The sequence below is a fragment of the Melospiza melodia genome, chromosome 6 (genome assembly GCF_035770615.1).
Source record: "Melospiza melodia melodia isolate bMelMel2 chromosome 6, bMelMel2.pri, whole genome shotgun sequence".
Lineage (NCBI taxonomy): Eukaryota > Metazoa > Chordata > Aves > Passeriformes > Passerellidae > Melospiza > Melospiza melodia.
The window spans coordinates 5,342,306-5,367,099 of record NC_086199.1 but is presented as its reverse complement, the minus strand read 5'-3'; the positions used below and the strand labels follow the sequence as shown (position 1 = coordinate 5,367,099).

Sequence of the window (24,794 nt, the reverse complement as noted above, 5' to 3'; positions counted from 1 at the left end):
TGTCCCAGTGGTTTCACTGGGGCTGAATGTGGGAGGACAAGGCCAGCCCTCCTGCTGCTCCCAGTTTGCTGAGGAGTGATGGGTTTCAGTGCCATGCTGCTGGCAGGACACTCCCTGGGTGCTGAAGCATCCACATCACCACAGCCAAGGTTCTCGGGCAGCAGCTCAGCATTTCCAGTTTTTTTTTTTTTCCTAGGGAATCACTGCTGCAAAAAGCATGAGGAAAAGTGACAGGGGGAGAGACAGACTGTGAATCCCTCTCAGTGGCATGAAATGGATGAGTCACAGGGGAAATCAGAGTGAAAGCAGCAGAAACCCCAGGGCACAGCACTGAGACCTGCACTCATCTGTCTGGGGAGTTTGGATGAGCTCAGCCATGAACACCCGGGGGGCTGTGACAGAAGGAAATTTAACAAGGAGGGTTGTGTGCTGGGGCTGCTTGTGCTGGGTGGCAGAGCACACCAGTGTGCCCACAGGCTCATTGGTGATCATAGGAGATGAGTAGGATCCAGCTGTGATTCAGCAGAGGAAGTAAATTCACCCTGAGAGGAGCTGCTTGTTATTTGTGTTATTTCTTGACTGCTGGCACTGAACTCCTCCAGGTTCAGCTGGTTTCACAGAGGCAAGCAATCACAAAACCAACCAGGGAGCAATTTCTGAGTACTTGGGATCCTTAATTTTACACATCCACTATTCTTGCCTTTATTTTTAATCTTATGTCTTGCACAGTCAGTTCAGAAGATAAGGGAACATCAAAAGGTAATCATAAAGGTAACAAAGATTTTTTTTTTTTAAGATTTCTTTAGATCAGAGGATTGTGCCTTTCCTCAGGGGCCTTTTATTGTGTGCACTGAAGAGTTAAAGGTGTTTGCAAACCACAGAGCTCCACACATTTGCTTCCCCTTCAGACGTGGGGACACTTCCTTGCCACCATAAAAGATGCAGCCCTGATGACTTTGGGGAAATCACTTAGGAAAATTATATTCTTCAGTTCCTGGGATGGAGATTGGGAGTGGAAATAGTGCTGATCAGCCTCCCACACCTGGAGGAACATCCGTGTTTCCCCCAGGGGCCAGAGCATGCCTGGCTGGAGGCTCTTCTCCTCCTGCTTCTGCCAGCAGCTCTGATGCCGAGGCTTAAACCCTTTGGGTGGGGCTTGGCCAGAGGGATTCACACTCAGAGCAGGTGACAATTGTCCCCACGTTGGGGCTGCACATGGACACCAGGCTGGCTCCTGTGTGAGATTAAGGAAAACACCAGCTCAGCCCAGTCCACTCCCATCAGAGAGCAGCTGGGAGGATGCTGGTGCTTCAAAACCCCTCTGGATGACCCCTACAAATTAACACACACCCCAGGGCAGATGTGGACAAAACCAGCAAAATAAATTTCTCTGAAATTCATCGTGCCCTCCCAGTAATTCCCTTGCGACCCCACAAATGTAATTTGCTTACCTGATTTAGCAACATACTCTGAACTAATCTCAGCATCAGGGATGAAAAATGCTCTGAGTAACCAGGTCACTTGTTTTTTCCAGTGGAATCTAATGTGCCTGATCTGTGCCTGTGGCTTCTGTGCTCAGTCTGGTGCATTTTACAGAACATTTGGTAATATAGCATCCCTGAGGTCATGTCTAGTTCTGAATACAGCATCTGAATTGTGGAGTCTTTACAGAAAATGTAACTCAAATGGTGATCGCCTCCTGCTATTAAATTGGAAAGATTTGCCATAGAAACCAGGCCTTGCCTGAGTGCTTCTCACTGATTTCACAGCAAAAAGGGTTTTAGGCAATGATCAGGAGCAGGGCAAAGCACAAAACTGGGCCTTCCTTACTTTTCCTTGAGCCCAGGGGATGCTCTGCACAGAGCCTGGCAAAGTAAAGCCATGCCAGAGTACGCAGCACAGATTCAAGGAGACGGAAAAGCTGCTGGCACCCCTCAGCACCCACAGCCCAGGCAAAGGCAGGGGCACTGTCCCAGCCCAGCCTGCAGCAGTGTCCTGGCAGGCCAAAGCCATGGGTTAGGCAGCAGGAACAGAGCTGTGTCCTCCAGAGTTGCTGTGCTGGTGCCCAGGATAATCCTGGGTTAGAGCAGCTCTGCTTCGTGGTGCCCAAAACCAAAGTGGGGTCATCCTGCCCCTCCTGCTGAGCCACCCCTGAGCAAATACTGGAGTATGGGCCAGTAAAGAGAGGAATGGAAAAATGGCAATTTCAATGACTCCCCTTCACAGAATTGCTATGAGAACTGGAAACTCTAGTTTAATTTCAAGTTCTTTGCAGTGTGAGAGCAGAGTGCATGCAAAATGTGGAAACCCAGGGCACTGGGAATATTTCTGTGTCTGCTCTGGGGTGCCCTGGCCCCCAGGGGAACACTGACTGTGGCCCTCATTCATGGAGAAAGTTTCCTAGACTTCAAGATAGACTGGAATCCACAAAAATGTGAAATAGATTATAGAGAGCGGTGTAGGTGTCACTTGGTGAGAAATTGAGGTTTTGGGATTTTTAGTATGTTGTGGATGGAAGCAGGATGGAGGGCACAGGGTGTTGTCCTGGGTTTCTTCTTCATGCTTCTTTTTCATGGGTTTGAGTGGCATTTTGTAATTGGGTGGAAAAGTCCTCATTGGGGGCTCTTTGGGATCAGTTATTGGGTTAAAAGGAAAAACAATCCAGGTGTCAGTTCTTAATTGGATAGTTTAGTCTTAAAAGAGACTTGTAACAAGAGATTGTTGGCCATTTTGTGCCTTGCTAATGAGCCTACAGTAGTGAGGCAGTTTTACTGATAAGAAATAATAAACACCTGAGTCTGAACATGAATTACTGTCTCAAGTGCCTCCAATCCAGACCCAGAGAAACCAAGGACTGGTACCCTCACAGAAAGCTGGGTAGGAACAGGCTCCCAGCACAAACCCTGGCACTGGGGCGAGCCCTGGGGACACTGTGGTGCCGTGGGGCATTCTGTGGTCATTTCAAAGCCATGGAAGTAAGCTCAGATGACCCTGAGTGAAACTGTTCTGAGTTACTTTATCTTACACACAAGTGCATTTTTGGTGCCTGCACGCGCGCACCCTGAGCATCCACCTGAAGGTTGGGCATTGCCAAAAGTCACAGAGAAGCCACAGGCTGTGACCTTCGGCTATTAGACTCGAATTACAATGGAGAGAAATAAAATTAGCCCTCCTCAACCATGCTGGGGGAAACTTCCACAGAAAATTTAGCATGAGAACTTTTCAGAGCACAGTAGAGATCGCAGAGGAAAACAAGCAGCAGAATTTATTTTGTGCTTGACAGCTCTAAAATGCTGCAGGTGGAAAGAGCCAGCAGATGGCACTTTGCCTTTGCTGCGGCTCCGGTGGGGCCCGGCAGCACGGGATTTCTCCCTGGCTTACCTGCACATTCTCAGCACGCCTGGTTCAACGCTAAAAATGACACAAAATACTCAGAGGTTTCAGGTCAGAGCACTCCTGGTTCAAACAGACAACTGTCCTTTGCACATGCATCTGTTGGGGGACCCTGAACAATGCCAGGGACAGAGCTCACTGGAGAGATGTCTGCAGGATTTGCTGCAGGAGATGGAGATGGGGCTCATCCCCTCCCTCCTGCATCCATCACCTTTGTGTCCTCTCGGCCTCTCCCGTCTCCCCCAGAAGCAAAGCTCAGAGAATGTTTTCACCAAAAGCAGAGGGTGATGAAATAAGCATCTTTTATGAGAGTTTAGAATCATAGAATCATAGAATTGTTTGGAATCACAGAATCATTTAGATTGGAAAAGGTTTCTAAGATCATTGAATCCAACCATTCCCCCCACACTGCCAATCTCACCATTAACCATGTCCCCACGTGCAGTATCTACATGGCTTTCAGATACCTCCAGGGATGGTGACTCCACCACTGCCCCGAGCAGCCGGTTCAATGTTTGGTAACTCCTTGGACAAAGAACTTTTCTCTAACATCCAATATAAACCTGCCCTGGCATAACTTGAGGCTTTCTCTTATCTTGTTCTTTGTTACCTGGGAGAAGAGATCAACCCCCACCAGCTCCACCCTCCTGTCAGGGAGCTGTAGAGAGTCAGAAGGTCCCTCCTGAGCCTCCTTTTCTCCAGGCTGAGCCTCCCCTGCTCTCCCAGTTGCTCCTCATGAAACTCGACATTGAACATGAGACTTGACATTGGCCTGCCTGTCCCGTGGCAGTCCAGCAGTGCCAGCCCTGCACAAGGACTGCAGATTTGATCAGGCTGTGTGAGAGAGGACATGGCAAAGTGCAGTTCTACCCCACAGCATCAGCTTGAGGTGTGACACGGGGACAGTGGCAGTGGGGACATGTCCCACAGCACAGGTGGGAACAGAGCTGGCAACATCCCTGCTTTGCTTACCCCTTCCCTCCTCCAGCAGGGATTTCAAACTCTGACAGGTCCATTGGGCCCACAGTCCCCTTTTTTGGGATGAAATAAATAGTCCAGAATTCCAGCAGGGTGGCTGCCAGCAGGATGGGAGCTGGGTGTGTCTCCCCACCTGGCAGTGCCTGCCCTACTTGCTGAGCTGAGTTTGCATGCAATGCTGCATTGCTGCCGTGCCTGCAGCAGGCATTGCCACAAGCCCTTGACTCATCTTGTCCCAGCTGGGAGAGTGCCAGGGATGACATTGCCAGGCGGAGGGCGGGAGGTGACACCTGACACTCCTGTCGCTCTGGGCAGCAGGGAAAGCTGCAGGGCTGGAGCAGAGCACAGCCAGGGCTGGCTCAGCAGGTTTGGTGCCACCAACCCGGGTGGCCCCACGGGACAATTCCTGCAGCAGTGCCGTGCCCGGCAGCTTCCCTGGCACCAGTGGGTCCGGGCAGGTTTGGACCATCCAGAACACCAGGGTGTGCTGTGAGAGGAGGGAACAGCCTCCAGGATTTGGGGCACAGGAGCCTCAGTGGGCATGGGCTTACACAGCACAGGTGTGTCAATCCAGTGCCCACCCTGGCCCCTTTTCCCCCTGGGTAACAAACATTGTATCTGAAATTTGTATCCTTAAACCACAGATGCTGCTAATCCAGCCATGTGGAAGGGTTTGAAGTTGAGGAAGCTTGTATGTTACTAGGATATTTTTTCCCATCAGGTATTTTGGTTGAATAAATAGCTGTGTCCTGGCCTTGCTCACAGCCACCCTGCCCCCTGTGTCACACAATGGCATGACCCAGGAAACCTGCAATCTGCCACAAACTAGAATTTCAGGTCCTTATTGGTCTGTGGGCTTTGGCCAGCTTGTTCCCATCTATTTATGGACAAACCCCAACCAGCCCTACGCTGGGGACATGGGGATTTATGATGGGAAGAGAAGTTGAAGCTATTCCTGTTTTCCTTGGGTCCTATCAACACCAGCCTTGGGCTGCTTTCCCATGGCATCACCAGCCCACAACTGCCAGGGGTGGTGATGGAATCTGTGCTCCCTGCCAGCCCCAATCCTAAATGGGAAGCCCATGGGTCAGAGCACAATGCAGATGCTCCCACTGGCACAGGCAGTGGGGCCTGGGGGTGTCTGAGTGCTGCAAAATTCACTCAGGGGTGTTGGAAAAAGGAAGTAACACAGCCTGGATGGAAAGGTGTGTGTGAAAGGAAAAGCTGAGCAGGAATAAGCCAGGAGGGGTTTGGGCTACTGCCAAGGAAACATCACTAGATAGGCTAGCCAGAGGCACAGTGGCCAGCCCAGCCAGCACTTCTCCTGGAAAAAGGGACAGGATCCAATCCCATGATACAAAACTGGCTGCTGCCTCAATGCAGGATCCTGGAAAAGCCCCAGTGGGCTTTTGGAAAAATTCCCACCAAGGTGGGAACACGCATCAGCAACAACAAAAGGAGGAGAAATGAACGGGTTCACCAACTGGGAGGCATTTCAGAACCCACATGTGGGGGACAATGAGGATGCTGCAAATCCTGGAGGGTGGAAAAACCCAACTGCCTTAAATCCAGCAGGGTGGAAAACCCCAAATCTCCTAAAACCCAGCACTCAGGGCAAGGGTTATCACCTGACCCCAGAAATGCCTGCAAACACACCCAAAAAAGAGCAACCCTCAGAGAGCCTCTTTTGCAACAACTGCCTCAATTCCTAATTATCCCATTTATTTCCCCTAAAAAATAACTCAGGCTCTGCCGTGTACACTCACCGAAATCGTTTTGCTTTATTGCATATTGCCATCTTAGAAAATGTACAGTCTCATAACATTACACAGCATTTCCCACTAGCTAGAACTACTAACATCCTTGCACCTAACAGACTACCTTAGTCACTATGAAGCTAATAAGGTCCAAGACATAAACTTTTGTTTACAAATCATTATGGATTTTTTTTTGTTGTTTTGTTTTTGGCATTATTAAAAAAAAAATCATCTTTAAAATACACACCCAAGAGAAAAGAGTGGCTACTTACACCAGCACCAATCTAAAAGTAGTTTTCGACAATGGCACATGGAATTACCTGCACACAGCCTTTGTATTTATTTATAGAGATATAATTTTTTTTTCTTTTTTCTATTTTTTTTTTGAAAGAAAACAAAGAAATGGCAAAGTCAGCCTGATAATCAGGCTGTTGTAAAACAATTTAAAAATAAAAACAACCCAAGAGGTTTGGAAGGGCAAGAGGAAATCTGTCAGGAAAGGTCCTGATGTGGCACTGGGGTTGCAGAGGCAGGAGCTGGCACCCAGGGGTGGGTGCTGGCACCCAGGGCCCCGGGAGGAGATTGCCCTTTCTGACCCCACCACCTGCCCAATTAAACACGTGTGACCAACCATTCCTTAAACCATCAGAAGCCAAACTTTTTCTTTTTAACCTTTTTCTTTTTAACCTTTTTTTTTTTTCCTTCTTATTTTATATATTTTCAATTCCCCCCATAGTCCATTCCCTCAATTGTATCAGCCCCATTTTTTTTCAGCCATAAATAAAAAATATAAATAGAGGCACTTTAGTTAAGGAATAGTATTATCATTACCTTTTGTCTTTATTTCCCCCTCCTTCTTAAAGCAAAGTGCTTAACTCCACCTTTGAACATAATCTGCAGGTTTTGCAGCTGCTTGGCTATGAGGTGCTGGACCTTATTTTTGCACTTACCTGCTTTATTTATTACTGCTTTAAATGCTACTCAGAAAGTATTTTTTTCTTTTTTTCTTCTTTTTTTTTTTTTTTTTTTAATCTACAGTGCGTTAAACGTTGCAATGAAGAAAAGAACAAAATGGTAAAACCACAGCTCTTGACAACTCTGCTTCGAGAGAGATTTCACAGCTTTCACTCAGCACACAGACCCCACGGCCTTCCGGTGCTTAGAACCATATTTTTTTATACAAATTAGTTTAAACAGCACTTTTGCTATACAGTACATATAGTTAACTGACATCCCATACCCACCAGTAATACCGATTATCTGACAAAAAAAAAAAAAAAAAGGACAACCAACCTTGTTTCAAATAGTGTTAATATCTAGTGCAACAGGGACAAACTCATCTCTCCACAGGAAAAAAGAACAAACAAAAAAAAAAGATCACAAAAGTATTGGTGGTATAAAAATGTTTTGTTTTGCTTTCTTAAAAAACATACCACAAATAAATAAAAGTAAAAAGTAACAGTCCTCTATATACTCAGCATAATTTAAGAATAGAAATGTTAATATGTTAATGGTGGTTATTTTTTATTCTCCAATTCTTATTTTCTAAACCCTTAAATTATTACTCCCTGAGAGCTCTGAATTACTTTTATTATTGGTTTTTTTTTTTGTCTTTTTCTTTTTTTTTTTTTTGGACTGACATTTGACAGGTAGTTCTGCTTACAAATTTGCAATGACAATGAACAGCAAACCAAAAGGACCTGGCTAAGAGACGAGTGTTTCTTGGCATCACTGCTTCTGTGTGTCCGAGAAAGAAAAAGGAAAAGAAGGCAGGTGAAAGCTGCTGGGTTTTACCCCAACCCCTTTGTATTTCAGAGACCTTTGGTCCTGACCCACCTTGACAGAGGATACAGTTTGTCCCATTGAACAGAAAGCAAGAACAAAAGTTACAACGCAAAAGTTTATGCTCTTCGTCTCCTCCGAGAACCGAACCTTTCCCACCGTCTTGGGCCAGAAAACGTTGCAAAAGTATAAATACATCAGTGTGGCGTTACAGCGAGAAGCACTTTGGGGTAAAGTTTGTCCTTTAGCAAGGTGGCAGCTGGAGGAAAAAGAGCATTTCCCAAGGATGACGGGAAGAGCATCGCCGGGAGCACGCGCGGCGCCGAGCTGGGGAACCAGCGCGGACGCACGGATTGCGAGTTTCTCAGAATAATCACAACAATGAGAGAAAACAAACAAACAAACAATGGATTAAAGTTCAGTCAACTTTGCTTTTTTTTTTTTTTTTTTTTTGTCTTTTCTTCTTTAAACCGCTCGGCTTGTGTGCAAGGCGTCCCCTGCAAATGGCCCTGGGGTGGGTTCTGAGCAGGAGAGCAGCAGGAGGCAGCTTCCCCGTCGGCTTTGGGACCATGGGGACAACCGGCGGCTTGGCCTTGGGTCCTCTCTTGCTCCACGGACGCGGCATTGTGCTTGTGCATGGGGAGAACTACTTTTTGGAGTGGGGAGGAGGTGGTGCTGGCACTGAGCTGCCCACACACCTCCCTCCACACCCCCCCGACCCGACTATGTACACAGTATCTACACACACACACTCGCCCGCACAGGGGACAGAGCGCGTGCCACTGTTCCGCTTGGAATCGCAAGGCAGTGTCATAGAAACAACAACAAAAAAAAAAGAAACCCAAAAAACTGCAGCCACTTCAGAAAGACTGACCCACGTGTCTTTTGCTGGGCTCTGCTGTCAGTTTGTTTCTCAGAAGTTGAGCTTGGTGACGGGCCTCTCGCGGCCGCTCTCGGCCAGCTGGTTGGTGATGCGCTTGCGGTTGCGCTTCAGCTTGGTGAGGTCCTTGTCAAAGACTTCTCCTGAGCGCAGGGCCGACACCAGATCATCGAACTCGCCGCTCTCCTCCCCGCTCTCCTTGGCCTTCCTGGCCTTGCGCTCCCGCTCCCGCTGCTCCTTCAGCTGCAGGCCGCGGAGGAGGGGGGAAGGAAGGCGGGTCAGTGTCATACAGGTGGTTGTGGTGATCCCCAAACTCATGGAACTCAAGGGTTGTTTCCCACCCCAGTGGTCAGAGTTACTGACAGACCACATCCCTGCTCCAAGGCCAGGTTGGACAGGGCTTGGAGCAACTTTGTCAGGTGGGAGGTGTCCAAGCTCACAATGAGGGATTTGGAACCAGAACTAGGTCACTTCCAGTCCAAAGCTTTCTATGATTCTGTGATAAAACCCATGGCCTGAGGGTCACAGCCCCATGGCTGCTGCTTGTGGATCCCCAAACTCATGGAACTCAATGGTTGTTTCCCACCCCAGTGCTTAGCACATGAGTGCTGGTCAGGGTTATTGATAGACCACATCCCTGGATGTGCTTCAAGGCCAGGTTGGACAGGGCTTGGAGCAACCTTGTCTGGTGGAAGGTGTCCAAGCTCGCAGCGAGGGGGTTGGAACTAGAACTAGGTCACTTCCAGTCCAAAGCTTTCTATGATTCTGAGATTCTGTGATAAAAGCCATGGGCTGAGGGTCACAGCCCCATGGCTGCTGCTTGTGGGTCACAGCAGCCAACAGCACCAGCTCTGCTGCACACTTCAGCTGCAAGACCTCCCCAGCCCAAGGTCATTAATCAAGTAATCAAAAGTGAAAAGCCATTGGGTCTAAGACCACAGAAGCTCCCTTCCTAGCCTTCAGTGCTGTCTGTGCCACCATGGGGACATCATAACACTGTTGTCACTCCCAGATGCCCTGGAGGTGCTGCCAGACTTGCTGGTGTGTGCTCACCTGTGCCTCCATGCGTGCCCGGCGCTCCTCCTCCTCCTTCCTCTTCCTCATGTTCTCGTTCTCCTGCTTGGCCTCGGTCACAGCTTGAAGGAACTGGTCAAAGATGCCAAAGAATTCGTCAGGCTGCATTTTGTCTGTGTCTTCTCCAAAGTGCTTCACAGCCTTGGAAAACTGGAAGAGAGAAGACAGGGGTGCATCAGTCTTGGATAAAGCCACTGGACTGGTGAAACTTTCAACCTGATGGAGCAGAGTGAAACACTGCCAGCAGCCATAGCACACAGCAGGGCTTTGCCTCATCAAGCCTTGATCTAGAGCTGAAATAAATCACCTGATGTGTTACCTGTTGCCCTGCAAGACCTGGATCACTATCAAGCCCCCTCTCCCCATCTTGCCTCTGGCTCTGCTGAGCCTCCCCTGCCCCAGCTCCACTTTATTAACTAAGCAGCAGTAAAAACAAGGAAGCAAAATATTGTGGGACTGAAGACATAAAACTAATAGTAAACACGGCAGGGGAAGGGAAACTTGCACTTTTAAGTTTTTCTTTGAAGTATTTTTGGGGTATTATTTATCATTGCCACATGCTCTGCTATTGAAACCAAATGTGTTGGTGAAACTTCTAAAAGAGATTTCTGCCCAGGCTCAGGCACAGCCCTGGGCAGGGAAATAAGGGAGTTTTCCTGCCTCTTGTGCTGTTTGCACAGCATTAATGTGAGGGAGTCGAATGAGGCCGTAGCAGGGGTCAGGACAGGACATCCACAATCTGCCAACATGTCCCAGTCCCCAAGCAGCCCCCGAGCTGTCCTTGGGACTGACACTCTTTGTTCTCACTTCCAGCCTGAAGGAGACTCTTTGTGCACAGCAAGTTTGTTAAAACTGTGAAGGCACATTCTGAAGATAAGCACGCTTAAAAGAAAAGAAAAACAAAATCAAAGCACCAACAGATTTATTAGTTGCTTTGATATTGCAGGGTAGACCAAGAGGAACATTTTTAAAGCCTGCCTGTATGATTTAGTTTTATTTGCGGGGGAGCCCCTGGCTCTTCAAAAGACATTTTGTGCATTTTTATTTCTTTGTTTATTTAAGAGACCTAACACTTCAAGATGCAGAGAGGAATCTGAGAAGTGCCACTATATAAGTCAATATAATTGAGGTTAATCTTGCTGATTTTAATCAAGATATTACAATTCTCTGCCATGTTACTAGAGATTCTGGTGGGGGAGGGAAGGCTGAAAATGCTCTCCTCATGTGATATAAAGTTTATAAAACAGGGATGTTTCTGCTTTCCTAAGAGAAAACAGGAACACAACTTGAATCTGGACATGTGTTTAAACAGCAAAGAGCTGGAGCACTCCACACAGCCCATCCCTTCCAACAACCATGGAAAATTGCTTCAGAGTGGGCTTCCACAGATGCTGGGGACCATGACCAGACCCTGTCCTCCAGACCCAGCCATGTCAGCAGAAGATGATACAACTTTCAGAGCATTTATCACCACTCCTATTCTGCAGAGAATATCTCTGCCAGGTTACCACCAGCAGGCCAAAGGGGTGGCCTGGGTTAGCCATGGCCTCAGGGAGGTCCATGATAATGCCCAGGCATGGGTCAGGAGGACAATGCCAACTGGGTACAGCCAGGGAGAAGGAGGTGAGGCTGGAAAGCTGCTCAGATCTCAAGGACAGGTTTTGGTGGCCTTACCAGCTCTTTTGCTTCCGTCAGGAGATCTTCGACGTCCGAGAAGCTGAAGCTGGCCAATGTGATGAACTGGCTGACCACAGACACAAACTTGTCCCCTGCCTGCTGAACCTGAGACTTCTGGAAGTCCAACTCCTTTGGGGGGGAAAAAAAAGGGTAAATCTGGTCAGGCCTGGCTGATGAGGGACACAAATACCATTGGCATCTGGTAACATCATTGGGAGTGTGCCTGAATCAGTGCCAGGGGCTCTGCTGGCACCAGCACTGCTGCTCCCCCTGCCATGCCTGACACCCTGGATTACACTGCCTGAACTAAGCTCTTCAGCCAAATCCTGCAGGAAAGCTTATGGAAGCAGGATAATTCAGCAAGACAGTGAGTCCTTTGGGATACTCCCACCATTTCATCACCACTCCAGCTGTGCTGCAGAAGTGCTCCCCAACCCTCAGTGCTTTTACAGCCAAGGGGAGACCCCTCTGCACATCACAGGAACTCCCTGGGCATCATCACTAGGCTTAGTCAGCCTCCCTTGATGTATCTGACATAAACCATGAGTGTGCCTAATCACACATGGTAACTTCAGAGCCAGAATGGCCCTGGGAGGGCAGGCACACGTGCAGGGCAGGAAGGAAAGGCAAACACATCTCCAGGATGTGAGATAAGAGCAGCTTCACTGGGAGCTCCCTGGCCTGCCTCCCCAAGGAGGGATGCAGTGCTGCTCAGAGCCAGGCTGGACTGTACTTGATTTAAATAATACTTACAGTCTCCACTGCTCTCAGGCCGCTTCTCAGGGTGTTTATTTCTTTCTCCAGCTCAGTCATGCTGTTGGAAATAGCGGGATGTTAATTTTCAGCATTTCCCAGCAAAATCTACAGCTCTCTGACCAACTTCACCATGGTTTTCCCACTGAAAAGACCCCAACCATGCCCACATTGCCTCCTTTTTGCAGTGCAGATCAGTGTGTCTCAAGCAGCAAATCAGGCTGACAGCCTCTGAGCTGGGACTAGCTCACAGTGGCTGCAGCTGCTTGTTTCAAAGCAAAGGGGATTGCAAGGTTTTAGCAAGCTCAGCAGCCTCCAGCCCTCTCCAAGTGAAAGGATGGCTCAGGAGAATGCCTTGCTGGGCACAGATTTCTCTCCAGGTCCAGGAGAAGATAAGATCATTGTCCCAGTGCACAGGGGAGAGTTATTCAGGGTACCATGGCTGGGTGAACACCAGGCAAAGCATCCTTGTGAGGAGCAGCGAGCCTTTCACAAAGGGAGACAGCCCAAATATAGAGAAATCAAAATAAATCACCACGTCTGGCACTGCCTTTGTTTACACAAGGCTCAAGCCCCTGATGAGCTTCAAATTCAAGTGCTTATGGGTTCCTACCACTACTATGTCAGGGGAAGCTTTCTCACAAGGCCTCAGTGACCACAGGCTTGATGCCTTTCCAGGGGTGTCTGTGCAAGGGCTGGGGTCCCTGGAAATGCTGATGCTGGGTCATGGGGCAAGCATTCCTGGCAGGTTTAGTCTGGGAAAATGCACTTTTGGGAGCTCTGTGCTCCAGCAGTTCATTACTACTGGTGGGATTGACAGAGGCAGCAGTTTCTGCTTCACAGCTGCAGCACTGGGGGGAATTCAGGGTTTTCCAGAGCTTTAGAAACTTTTTGGTTTTTGCTCTGGATTGGACCAAACCCAAATGTTACATATGGTGTCCAGTTTAGAGAGAAATGATAAAAGTTTAGGGGGGTGAAGAAACCCTCTGTGCAGGCGTTTTCTTTCCCACACGTGTGTCTGTGCAACAGCTGCAGGTCAGGAGCATGGGAAAGGCAGAGCCTGCAGCAGCATGGAGCATGTCCTGCTCAGCCATGCCCTCAGCTGGTGCCTGCAAACTGAGCACCACACACCCACAGGACCATGGAACAGCCTGAGCTGGAAGGGACTGATGAGGATCTCCGAGTCCAACACCTGGCCCTGCACAGGACAGCCCCAAGAATCCCACCCTGTGCCTGAGAGCATTCTCCAAATGCTTCTGGAGCTCTGTCAGGCTTGGGGCTGTGACCACAGCCCTGGAGGAGCCTGTTCAGTGCCCAACCACCCTCTGGCAGAAGAGCCTGCACACCAAGATTTGTTTTGTCACTGTGCTCATCCCCTGGCTGATTATTTTGCATTTTACACATGAGAATCCTTGTTTTGTCCAACACACATCTTCCCTAGGAACCCACCACTGCTACAAGAGACCTTTGAAGCTTAGAAGACCCTCAAGCCACTGTAAACTCCATGTATATTTCATAGCATCATGGCATGGTTTGGGTTGGAAGGGACCTCAGAGCCCATCCAGCTCCAACCCTGCTGCCATGGGATGCATTCCACCATCCCAGATTGCTCCAAGTACCAACCTAGCTGGCCTGGAACACTGCCAGGGAGAGGACATCCATAACTCCTCTGGGTAATCTGTTCTAGCTGCATCCTCTCTAAAGGGCTGCAGTTTCAGCCCCTTTTCATGTCCACAGCTAACACAACTGCCTGCAGAAATTTGTGATCTTTGCTGCTCACATCCCTGAAGCATCAAAGCCCATAAACTCCAGCTGGAGTTTAAAACCAAAACTGAGCCTCGCTGATTTCAGAGGTACTTCAGCACATACTTGAGGGCTTTGCAGGGCAACAGAACAGCAGATTCCTCCTGATCTTAAAGGCTCAGGCTGTGTTTAAGGGCTTTGCTGAACTGGGGCAGCCTCTTCCCAACAGGTCACCGGGCAGAGTTAAAAATCTGGTTGCAAACCCCACAAACTCCATGCTGGCAGAACAAGAGGCAGGCAGGATCTGGATGCAGGTGAGTCCCTCCCACAGCTGCCTGGTCCTGCCCATGCTGCAGGCAGAGCCTCCCTGGCACATGAGGATAAACAGCTGCCCTTTATCTGCAGCCACACCGCAACCGCTTCCTCCCGCATTACTTAATGCACCATTAGAAATTAATTAAATGCTTTTGTGGTGAGATAACAGCAGGAAGCGGCTGCTCCAAGCAGCTCTCCTCCCCCAAGCTCGCAAGTTTAGAGCCTTCACTGCAAGGGGCTGGGATTTAAAGCTGCCAGGTGATGTTTGCTCCTGAGTGCTGGGCCAGCACGGCCGTGGCACGGGATACCCAGCCCAGCAGCCAGGATCTGGCCAGGAGGGCGAGCTGGGGTGGGGTGACATGGCAAAGCAGGCTGAAATGAGGGGAGAGGTGCCCCCAGGGCTGCCTAAGTGCCACCTCAACCCTGCTTACTTGACTTTGGCTGCCTGTGGGATGTCTTTCAGCTCCTCGTGCAGCCGGAGCACTTTGGGATATTTCTTTTCCACAACAGTGATGAGATAGTGCAGCAAGGTGATGTTCCTAGGAGAGAGGAGCAGAGAGGTCAGTGTGGCAGCATCTTGGGGGGTTCACTGTTCAATCAAAACCCCTGGTTAAACCCCAACCCTAGTAATGAGCTATTTGAGGATTTCTGCAAGGATGCTGCTGTGTGGGGACATGGGAGGGGTCTGTCCCATGCACAGCTACAGGGCAGAGGAGCCTGGTCCATGCAAGGAAGGGTTCTCCACAGGAGGAACCCAGGGGAGGTGACTTGAGCATCACTGCTCTTTACTGATGGATGAGACCAGGCAGGTTTGAGACCTGACCCAGCTCCTCTTGCTCTGTGAACAGAGCTCAGCAGGGTAAAGCAAACCAGGCAATGGCTGTATCAGCATGGGAGAGAGGCAGAGGGAGTTCCTGTGGAGAAAAGCCCCTGGGAATCCTTTCTCTGGCTCTTGGTATCTCCAAAGGGGTTAAAAAGCATTTGGAAGATGACCATCCTAATCAGCCTTGGCTGGAATTTAGCCAGCCCAGGAAGGAAAGGCCCCATCAATCACTGTGCTGATCTGAATTTTGGCTTCCCTTGAAAACTGTCCTGCTCAAAAAAATGCACTCACATCACTGGGTGTACCAAATTGGGCAGCAGGAGGAGGGGACTGCTCCCACCTACCCAAGTCCCAGAGGTAATGCTAATGACCCCTGCATCCCCCCAACACCCCTGGGGCCCGTGGATGGTACCAAGGATAAGGGCAGGGGCTGCTCACTTGTCAATGCTGGACTTGGTGTCTGCAATCTTGTTGAGGCTGGAGATCTTAAACCCAAAGGCATTACCCCTCTGGCCCTTGTTCATGTAGTTCCCAAAGGCCAGGACCACCTCCAGGAGCTGCTGGAGGCTGCTGCTCTGCAGCACTGCCTTGGAGCCAGCACGGATGGCTGAAAGCAGAGAGAGGTGGGACATTACCCCCTGCCACAAGAGCCCACCAGCAACCCCCTCAGTACCCCCAAAGAGTGACCACCAACCCCTTCCCTTCCCTTCCCTTCCCTTCCCTTCCCTTCCCTTCCCTTCCCTTCCCTTCCCTTCCCTTCCCTTCCCTTCCCTTCCCTTCCCTTCCCTTCCCTTCCCTTCCCTTCCCTTCCCTTCCCTTCCCTTCCCTTCCCTTCCCTTTTCCCTTCCCTTTTCCCTTCCCTTTTCCCTTCCCTTCCCATCACTGCCAGCTCCATCCAGGCTCATCCTGGCACAGAGGATGCTCTTCCTGGGGGTGATTCCTGTGCTGGCACAAAGTCCCTTAGCAGATCTTTGCCACTTGCCTTCCACTTTGGGTTTGACCTCTGCAACTCTCTCTGCAAACTTCTTCTTGAAGTAGAGGGACTGCAGCCTTTGCTGATAATGGTTTATCCTGGAAAACAAGGAGGAGGAGGAGCAGGCTGAGCTTTGCTTGCTCCAGGCAGAGCTCTGTTGCTCCACTGCTCACAGCTGTGCTCACAAAGCATGCTTGAGCCAGGGTGATTTAAAAACAATGACCCCTTTTCTCCCTGAAACTGTGCTGGGATGGGAAAAAATGACAACTGAAGGTACAGCTGTCCTGGGGTGGCTCCCTGTGGGCTTTTGAGTACATGCTTGAGCCTATCCCCTTAACTCAGCAGGTTCAACAAGTGCATCTCTACACCCCACTGCTATGAACAAACAGTTCTTTCACAACCACTCCTGAGCAAAGGTGCTGATGAGGTCTGGGCTCCCTGTGGCTTTGTGATGAGCTGCAGCTGGAGAGAGGCTCACCTATGACCAGAACTAATGAAACTGGACCTTCTGATCATCAGAATGATGGACTGGGCTGGAAAGGCCCTTTCCTGGGCAAGTCAGTGATGGCTGTGCTCGTGTCAGTTGTGTTTATGCTAACCAAGATCTCACTTGTATGCACGTGGCAGTCTGACTGGGGTCACCAGGACCAAGGACCCACGGGAGACATGCTCACACACAGAGGCATGAACTGCACTGTTGTACTAATCAGAGGTGACAAAGACATCACAGTCAGTTACAGACCACAAGGCAAAATTAAAAATCAAGGAAAACATTTGCATCAGCACATTGTGCTTTCCAAGGGATGAAGGCATGGGAGCAACACTTGGGTGAGAGCCTGTGAAGAAGAAAGGTGACCTGTGATAGAAAAGCTAATTCTGAGTGTCAGTGAGCCCTGAGGGCTCAGGTCTGAGCTGCACAGCTCCATCCTGCCTGCCTGTGACACTCAGCAAGCACACAGCCCATCCTCGGTGCACTGCTCAGGGAGGATGGAAGTATTTCTATTTTTGATCTCCCAGTGCAATCTCCAATTGTAAAACTCACTGACCTTGCCAACAAGTGACTGGCTTGAAGTTCAACTAAGAAATTCAAAGAGCTCAGTGCAATTCAAATAAGAAGCTTCAAGATTTTAACCCAGAACCTCTAGAGGATGTGCATGCAATAGATAAAGCTATTCATCCCTGAAGACTCCTAAGTCTTAAATGATTGCTACCAGGAGCAGGAAGAAATGACATTTCCTTTCAGTTTTATATAGTCTCAGGAGCCCTGGAGATGAGTCAGTCCTGAGGTGACAAGTGGGACTCATCTACACAGCAGGACAAAATGTACATCCATCAGGCCTGAATATTCATTAGGATGAAAGGGAAAGGAGCACTGTGTTATCATTCTAGCAGCACTTCCCACCTGGGCCACAATGAATCACAGAATGGTTTGGGCTGGAAGGGACTGAAAGATCATTTATTTGCAACCCCTCTGCCCTGTAGGGACACCTTCCACCTGACCAGGTTAGATCACAGAATCTCAGAATCATCAAGGTTGAAAGAGACTTTCAGGATTATCCAGTCCAACCATCAACCCAGAACCACCAAAAAAATCCATCTCCCCATCCCTCTCTCCTGCTCTGTCCTGCTGCTGCTTGTATGGGAACACAACCCTGATTTTAGGACCAGAGCATCACAAATAATCCTTATAATTTGCAGCACCTTGCTTGCCCTCCTGTCTCCTTGGTCCACTCATTTCTTGATGTGAAAAACAGTAAGAAGGGTTTATTTCCCAAGCAGGCTCCATGGAACAGCCATCTCCTGACCAACCCATGCAGCCAGTGGCCAAAATGTGTCCCCAAGGCATCAATCTGTTCATTTCCAATGGCCAAAATGTGTCCCCTGAGTGTTCCAGGTTGCAAGGCAAGATGTTTTCTATTACCATCTGTATGGCAGATTATCTTTTGTCAGTAGGCAGTTTGCCTTATCTCTCTCTTTGAGTGACCACAATCACTCCTCCCTCGGGAGGGGACATCTGCTGATAACAGCTATTGAATGTCACTGCATGGCTGATAAGAACTACAGCATCCCATTGGGAGATGTGAGCCCAGAGGGAGGAGCCAAGCATTCCTACCTGGATATAATCTGGAGATTCTGGAACACCAGCCAAGCATTCCTACCTGGATATAATCTGGAGATTCTTGAATAACTGCACGGCTTCTCCACTGGATTCCCCAGAGGAACAGCAGCTGCCTCTTCTCCCACTGGATCTTCAGAGGATAACTACACTTTTTCTACAGGATCCCTGCTCCAGCAGAACCACCCCTGACACTGCAGGAGGGCTGAGCCACAATTCCAATGGGACTGCTGCCAACACCCTGACCCACAGGGTGTCAGGCTGTGTTCTGACTGTCAGTGCTGTTCTAGTGCACTGCATTGTTTTATTTTATCCTTTACTTTTTTCTTCCCTATTAAAGAACTGTTATTTCCTGCTCCCATATTTTTTTTTTTTTTTTGCCTGAGAGCCCCTTAATTTAAAATTTATAGCAATTCGGAGGGGTGGGGAGGGTTTACATTCTCCATGTCAGGGGAGGCTCCTGCCTTCCTCAGCAGACTCCTGCCTTTCCAAACCAAGACACGGAGGCACCAACCTGCTCATTCCCAATGGCCAGAATGTGTCCCCTGAGGCACCAACCTGCTCATTTCCAATGTGTCCCCTGAGGCACCAACCTGCTCATTTCGAAGAGGAACCGGTCAGCCTTGGCCATGCGGTCCAGCTCGTGCTTGTGCTCTTCCAGCAGGTCAATGTCTCCCTTTTCAGGAACAAACTTCAGGAGCTGAAAAGGAAAAAGCGCAGCAGTGGATATGAGACCCATGTACACATTTTCAGGAGATAAAAAGTGATTTATTTCCTCAAGTCTAACACCTTCTCAGCATGTACAGGCAGTGACCCCAAGGCACCTGTGAAATAAGTGTTATTGCTGTCCCTGTGACCTTCCTCACGTTACTCCATCACGTCAGTGTCTCTCCTGCCTCTGCCCTGCCATCACTCAGCTTTTACAACAAATGAATTAAGTCTGCTCCAAGGAGGTTTCAACATCAGCTCTGCCAGAGGAGGTGTCAGTCAGGGACTCCCATTTGCTGCAACTCTACTTATTAGCAGATGGAAATTTTGTGAAATGAATCCTCCCACATCTCTGCTCAAAGTGCAATTACCAGCTCAGCTTTAAGGACAGGTGAATAATATGCCTCCAAAGGGATTCAGAGGGAGTGAAAATGGGATTCCCCTTTTGAGGACTGCAAAAACACTGTCAAACCTTTCAAAAATAAACCACTACGGAGCACAAACTTCAAGCTGCAGCCACAAAAAGGTGAAATGGCCCCACCTCAAGGTTCCAGGGCAGACCCAAGTACAGGAATGGCACATGGGGGCCATGCTGCTCCCAGCAGTGATGCCACAACCAAGCTGCTTTCCCGCCCACCTGGGTGCCTTTTCAACATGTGGCTGGTAAAAAATCTAGGGTCCAGCACAAGCTGTGCTTTTGGTCCCAAGCACTTTGCACAGCACTGTCCCAGCATGAGACAGCCACAGAGGAGCAGGAGACACTCTGCCCACCTGTTCCAGCATGTCTTTTGGGAGGTCCTCCTGCTCGTCCATCGTCAAAATCGCTCGCTTGATCTCGTCATTGGAGAGTTTCAGCCTGGGAGGTGGAGGGAAAGGAGAGTTATTCCCAGCCCAGCAGTCAGGGAGAGATTCCTTACACACCTATGCAACAGCAGCAGCATCACAAACAGCTCTATCCAGCATGATATGAAGGAGGATGTGTGAGAAATGTGGTAGGATCATGCTCTGCCAAGGCTCAGCACAGCCCCGGCCCTGCTGCAAACAGGGGGTCAAACCCCCCAAACCAACTCCCTCTCCCCACACTGCCATTCCCTATTTCCCTGTTTAACAGTACTTTATGTAAGGATTGTAAGCAGTACATTAAACATACAACTTTCAGATGTAACTCCTGCCCATAGCAATGCTGCTCCTGCAGTTCCAGCACCCCAAAGGCCACAGGGCCACTGAGGTTACATTCCCACAGGGAAGAGAGCCCAGCCCAGGCTCAGGAGTGCAGCTCAGCACTGCTCCTGAACCCACTGCCACAACCCTTAAGGACAATCTGGCCAATTTCCACTCCTGTTCTTGGATTCAAGCATTGTCTCTCCCATTTTTCCTCACCACCTTTGGCTGGAGTCTTCCTCTAGGAAAAAATTAGAAAGAAATCCAAAATTTGGGCAAGCGGATGTTCAGCATCCCAGGAAACCCATCAGTTTGGTTTTCTTTGGAAGGGTAGGGATTCAATGCTCTTGGAAGTGTAAGATATTGGAAAACAGCCTCTACTCCACCTTTTTCTTCCTCTCCTTCACCTAACAGGAATTGAAGATGCAGCCTCAAATTGGAGATTTCCAAAACCACAGACCACTGTGTCACAGCAAGCAGCACCAGGCTGGCCTTTCCTGGCAGGGATCTTTCTGCCAGCAGCCCACACTGAGCTGAGGCAACAGAGAGATGGAGAGACGCCCTCAGCTCCTCCTGGGCTGCAGCAGCCATTAATTACACTTTAATTTGACTGCAAGGAACCGCTCCCTGCAAGGACTTTGATTGCAAAACCACACGTATTTTTCTTATTCTTTGCGTTGTGGTCTATAAAATAATCTAAATTAAATAAAGGGAAAGCCCAGAAACTCCTGCAACTCCATTTACATCCTCTCTCTCTCTCTCATGGCGTGCAGTCATGGTTAAAGCCATTGCAACAGACCCAGCTTAAAAAATGTAATTCCCTGTACTTGCACGCAGGGAAAAACCACAGAGTTGAAAAGACCTGTTTGAGGAACCCCATGTATCAGTGATCAGTGCTGCCAAGTGATGCTGGAACACTGGATGTGGCTCAAAGGAATGAGCTGAATGCAGAAACACACCCTAGAGCAGGATGTGAGACCTTGGAAGTCAACCTGATCAGCAGCTCAAAGAGAAGATGGGGAGCTGACTTGATCACTCTGAGTAATTAAACAAGGAGGGGGTTTTTCACCCCCACATCTCTGCAGGGAGCAGACTGAGACTGTGGAGTTGTGGAGTTGGCTTCTGGAAGCTAAAGCTGATACAGGAAGGGTTCTGGTCTCTAAGGCCAGGGTAGCAAGAGCTTGGTTTGGCTTGGGATATTTTGCTCAAGACTGGAAGTAAAGGATTAGCTTTATTGAGACAGGTGCATCTTACAGACCTGGCAAGTAAATCTTCATTCCTTATGAGCCCATGTTTCTCACTCAGTCCTCTCTGGCCTCCTCCTCAAGGGAGCACCCCAGAGAGGCTCTGCTAATTAGGGAGTGAATTAAAATCTACCTCAAAGGCACTGAGCAGAGGCCAAGACAATTGCTGGGGTCATCATACAAGGAACAAATCCAGAATCCTTGGAAAATATCCCCTCTGCTGCTTGCAGTGACAAGCAGCCACATCCCGGGGTGACCCTACTGTCCCCTACAATGGAATTGGCCAGGATGGGACATGATCTGAGGTGGGATGTGAAACTGCAGGAGAACTTTTACACCCAAGCAGAAACAGGAATGCTCAGACCACCAACACCAGTCTCCACCCTGATGGAAAGCAGACATTGGCTGGATCTGGGTATCTGGGGAGGCACAAATGCTCCTGGGAGAAGGGGGTGCTTAGGCAGCTACTCCCCATCCACAGCAAACACCTAAAAAGCACAGAAAAGTACCATGATATCTCCAGGAGGGCGGGGGAAGACGAGGGTGACTTTTTAAGCCCTTGCTCATTGAAAGCACAGTCAACAATAAAAATGCATTTAAAAAGAAAGAGGTCGGACAAAAAAAAAAAAAAACAACCAAACTTTTCTCAGGAATCATCACAATCCAGTGCCAAGAACAAGAGCCTGCTCTCTGCATCAGCAGAGAGCAAGAAGAAAACAGCTTCTCAGACAATTTGATGGGAAAGGGGCCAGTGAAAGCTAGAAGCTTATCTATAACCACAATAATTATCATTGTTGGCAGCAGCTGTCGAAGGCGAGCCGTCTGAGAGGAACGGGGTCACAGGACTTGCTGTCACAGGGATTTAGAGGCAGCAGCCTGGCAATGAGAGGTGACAGCTCACCAGCCCAGGCTGCTTTTGTCAGACCCCGTGGAGGATGTAATAAGTGTGAAGGGGAAAAACAAATTCTGCCAGGAAAGGGACGCGCCCCTCCTGAAAAGCCACATTGATTTGAGGGGGAAAAAAAATGCTGGGAGAGGGGAATCAAATGAGCCATTCACAGCAGGAAAAGGATGGAGAGAGGGGTGGGTTTGCATCTGGCAGAAAGCAGGGCTAAAAATACACACCCATGCACAGGGAGCAAAAGCAAGGATGTGGTGGGTTCACAGAGGGAGACACGGCGAGGCACTGACATCAGCAAAGCCTTCTCCAAAGCACAGGAGGAAAAAGCAAGTGTTAAAAATGTTCTTGTGCTGCATTACAAGCTGGAGGAAAATCCAGTGATCTCACTGCGCAGTAATTTCTCCCAAAGCAAGGCAAACAGGCAAAAAAATAAATCTACAGAGAGAGATAAAGTATCTCAGTGGCTGTAATCTTTCCATGCTGCGAGCCAGACAATGCCTGGTGAGCTCACAAATGTCTGGGCTAAAGCAGGGGCCAAGCCTGCAGCTCCTTTCACATGTGAAAGTCTGCTCAGCCCCACGGTGGCCATGCAAGGTGGGACAGCAGCAGCCCAGCTGCCAGACCAGTCCCTTTGGAACATCTGGGACCAGGGATCCACTGCTCAGCCCAGCTTTGGGATGGCAGCTGCAGAAGGGTTTGCCCAGTGATACACAGAGAGTGCTGGAGATGCAGGAGCTGGACCTGAGAATGCTAAAAGGATGCTTGGGCTTTATCCCTACACCACCTCTGAGACACCTAGCATCAAACCACCCAAAGGGATTTTGGGGAGAGAAGCTCACTTGTGGTCCTGGGGGTACCATGGGATGAACTCCAAAGCAGCATCGGGGGCAAGTCACTGCAGCTTCAAAGCCACACATCCCTGCATGAGGATGGGCCTGGGAAAAGCCACATAGAGGCCTGAGGACCACCTTGCAGGGCAAGTCTGGTCCTGCTTCTCCCCTAGGAACTGGCCCACAGGGAAAGGCAGGCAGGCAGCAACCTCCATCCTGCCCTTTTTGTGGGATTAGTTACTGGCAATTTATTTCCAGCCACTGCTTTCTTGGAAGAGTTTGCTGGTGAGATGAAATTGAGACCTTCACTCAGTAGGATGTGCAAGATGCCTTTGAAGCTGAGTGCTTGGGTCTCTCCCCTTCCCACTGAAGGACCTATTTGTGTGCTTAGCTTCCAAATATACACTTAAACCTCTGGCTGAATCACACCTAAACCCACTCCACGCTCAGCCTACCAATGCCAGGAGCAGCTCAGCCCCAAATCCCATCGTTTTACTTGCTAATAGCTGCCTGCCACAGACACACTCATTTGCCTGCTTTAAACTCTCCTTTCATCATCATCCTTTTTTATTTGGACTGCTAGGAAGCACAAAAATCCCCAGAAGCAGCCCAGAGCAGAGCCAGCCAAAACCAGGGCAGCTTTACCCCCAAATGCTGTGGCACTCTCACTGCCCACAGGCTGCCAGCCACCTCTGGGAAAAGCACCAGGGGCTCAGGCACCCACCCAGATGGGTTTTGTTTTGCAGGCATCAGCCTCTCCAAGCTTTCCAGGGAAGGAAATCAGCTGGGCTGCCCAGACAAGGCACCATCTCCACTTGGAAGAACCAGACAGAAACCACAGGCTGGGAAAATACTGAATTCAGCTGCAAAGCCAACCTGCCAGCCATGCTGCTGCATCCTGGACAGTCCTGGATGGCACAGAAGCTTCTGTGCCTCCAGACAGCAGAGTGAATATTTTTAAATTTTACTGATGGTGGGTTTATTTTTTGCTGTGTGAGTCAGAAACAAATGGCATTTTCTGCTGCTCTTTGGGTGTTTTTTTCACAAGTAGCTACACTGACAGCTCATCCTTTTCAGACCACCACAACCTGGTTTCCCTTTTCTCAGGAAATTCAGTCTTATTGGTGCAGTTTATCTTGCCAAAGCAATTTTTATAATTTTGGCAGCCATTTGGAGATCAGATTAAATTGCTGGTAGCAGTGTTAAGCCTGCCTGGTGAGGAGTGTGAGGGAGGCTGTCAGACCAGCAGGGCAGCTGCAGGAGGGGAACATCCCCTTCCCAAAATTCAGATGTGGGCAGCAAGGTCCTGCCTGAATTACTGCTGCTCCTGCTGACACCCAGCACTTCCCCAGCCCAGACAGACCCTCTCTAACCACCAGCAAAGAGCAAACAAAACCCAGGCTGAGAAAGATAAGAGGTGAAATCAACCCCCTTCCACCTCCTGTGAAAGCTCACTGGGTGTCCCAGCTATCCCAGCTCCCTGAGGGCTTTCCAGGGACACCAAATGGCCACATACCCCCTTAATGGCACTGTCCCCCCTCCAGTCACCCCACCCTGAGGCTGTAAGGCTATAGCTGGGTTCAGGTGTCACTGCTCTCCTGCTGCACTGGCTCCTGTCATCAACCAGGGATGAGGAGCACACTCAGGGCAGCTCAGGGCAGGGTATTAAGCATCCCCCCCACTGTC

The 24,794-nt window shown here is 49.4% G+C and overlaps 1 protein-coding gene across 2 annotated transcripts in view; it reads right to left on the bottom strand.

Annotated features, from left to right (window-relative positions):
- Window positions 1–6,128: 6,128 nt before the first annotated feature.
- Window positions 6,129–24,794, bottom strand: part of DAAM1 (dishevelled associated activator of morphogenesis 1) — a 95,698-nt gene continuing 77,032 nt past the window's right edge. For both annotated transcript variants that reach the window (XM_063159735.1, XM_063159736.1), the window contains 9 exons: window positions 19,744–19,828; window positions 18,858–18,964; window positions 16,158–16,246; window positions 15,614–15,782; window positions 14,784–14,891; window positions 12,295–12,355; window positions 11,539–11,670; window positions 9,844–10,014; window positions 6,129–9,033 (listed from right to left, as the gene is read on the bottom strand). In XM_063159735.1, coding sequence (XP_063015805.1) covers window positions 8,824–9,033; window positions 9,844–10,014; window positions 11,539–11,670; window positions 12,295–12,355; window positions 14,784–14,891; window positions 15,614–15,782; window positions 16,158–16,246; window positions 18,858–18,964; window positions 19,744–19,828 — 1,132 coding nt within the window. In that variant the 3' untranslated portion in view covers window positions 6,129–8,823. The remainder of the gene's footprint in view (window positions 9,034–9,843; window positions 10,015–11,538; window positions 11,671–12,294; window positions 12,356–14,783; window positions 14,892–15,613; window positions 15,783–16,157; window positions 16,247–18,857; window positions 18,965–19,743; window positions 19,829–24,794) is intronic.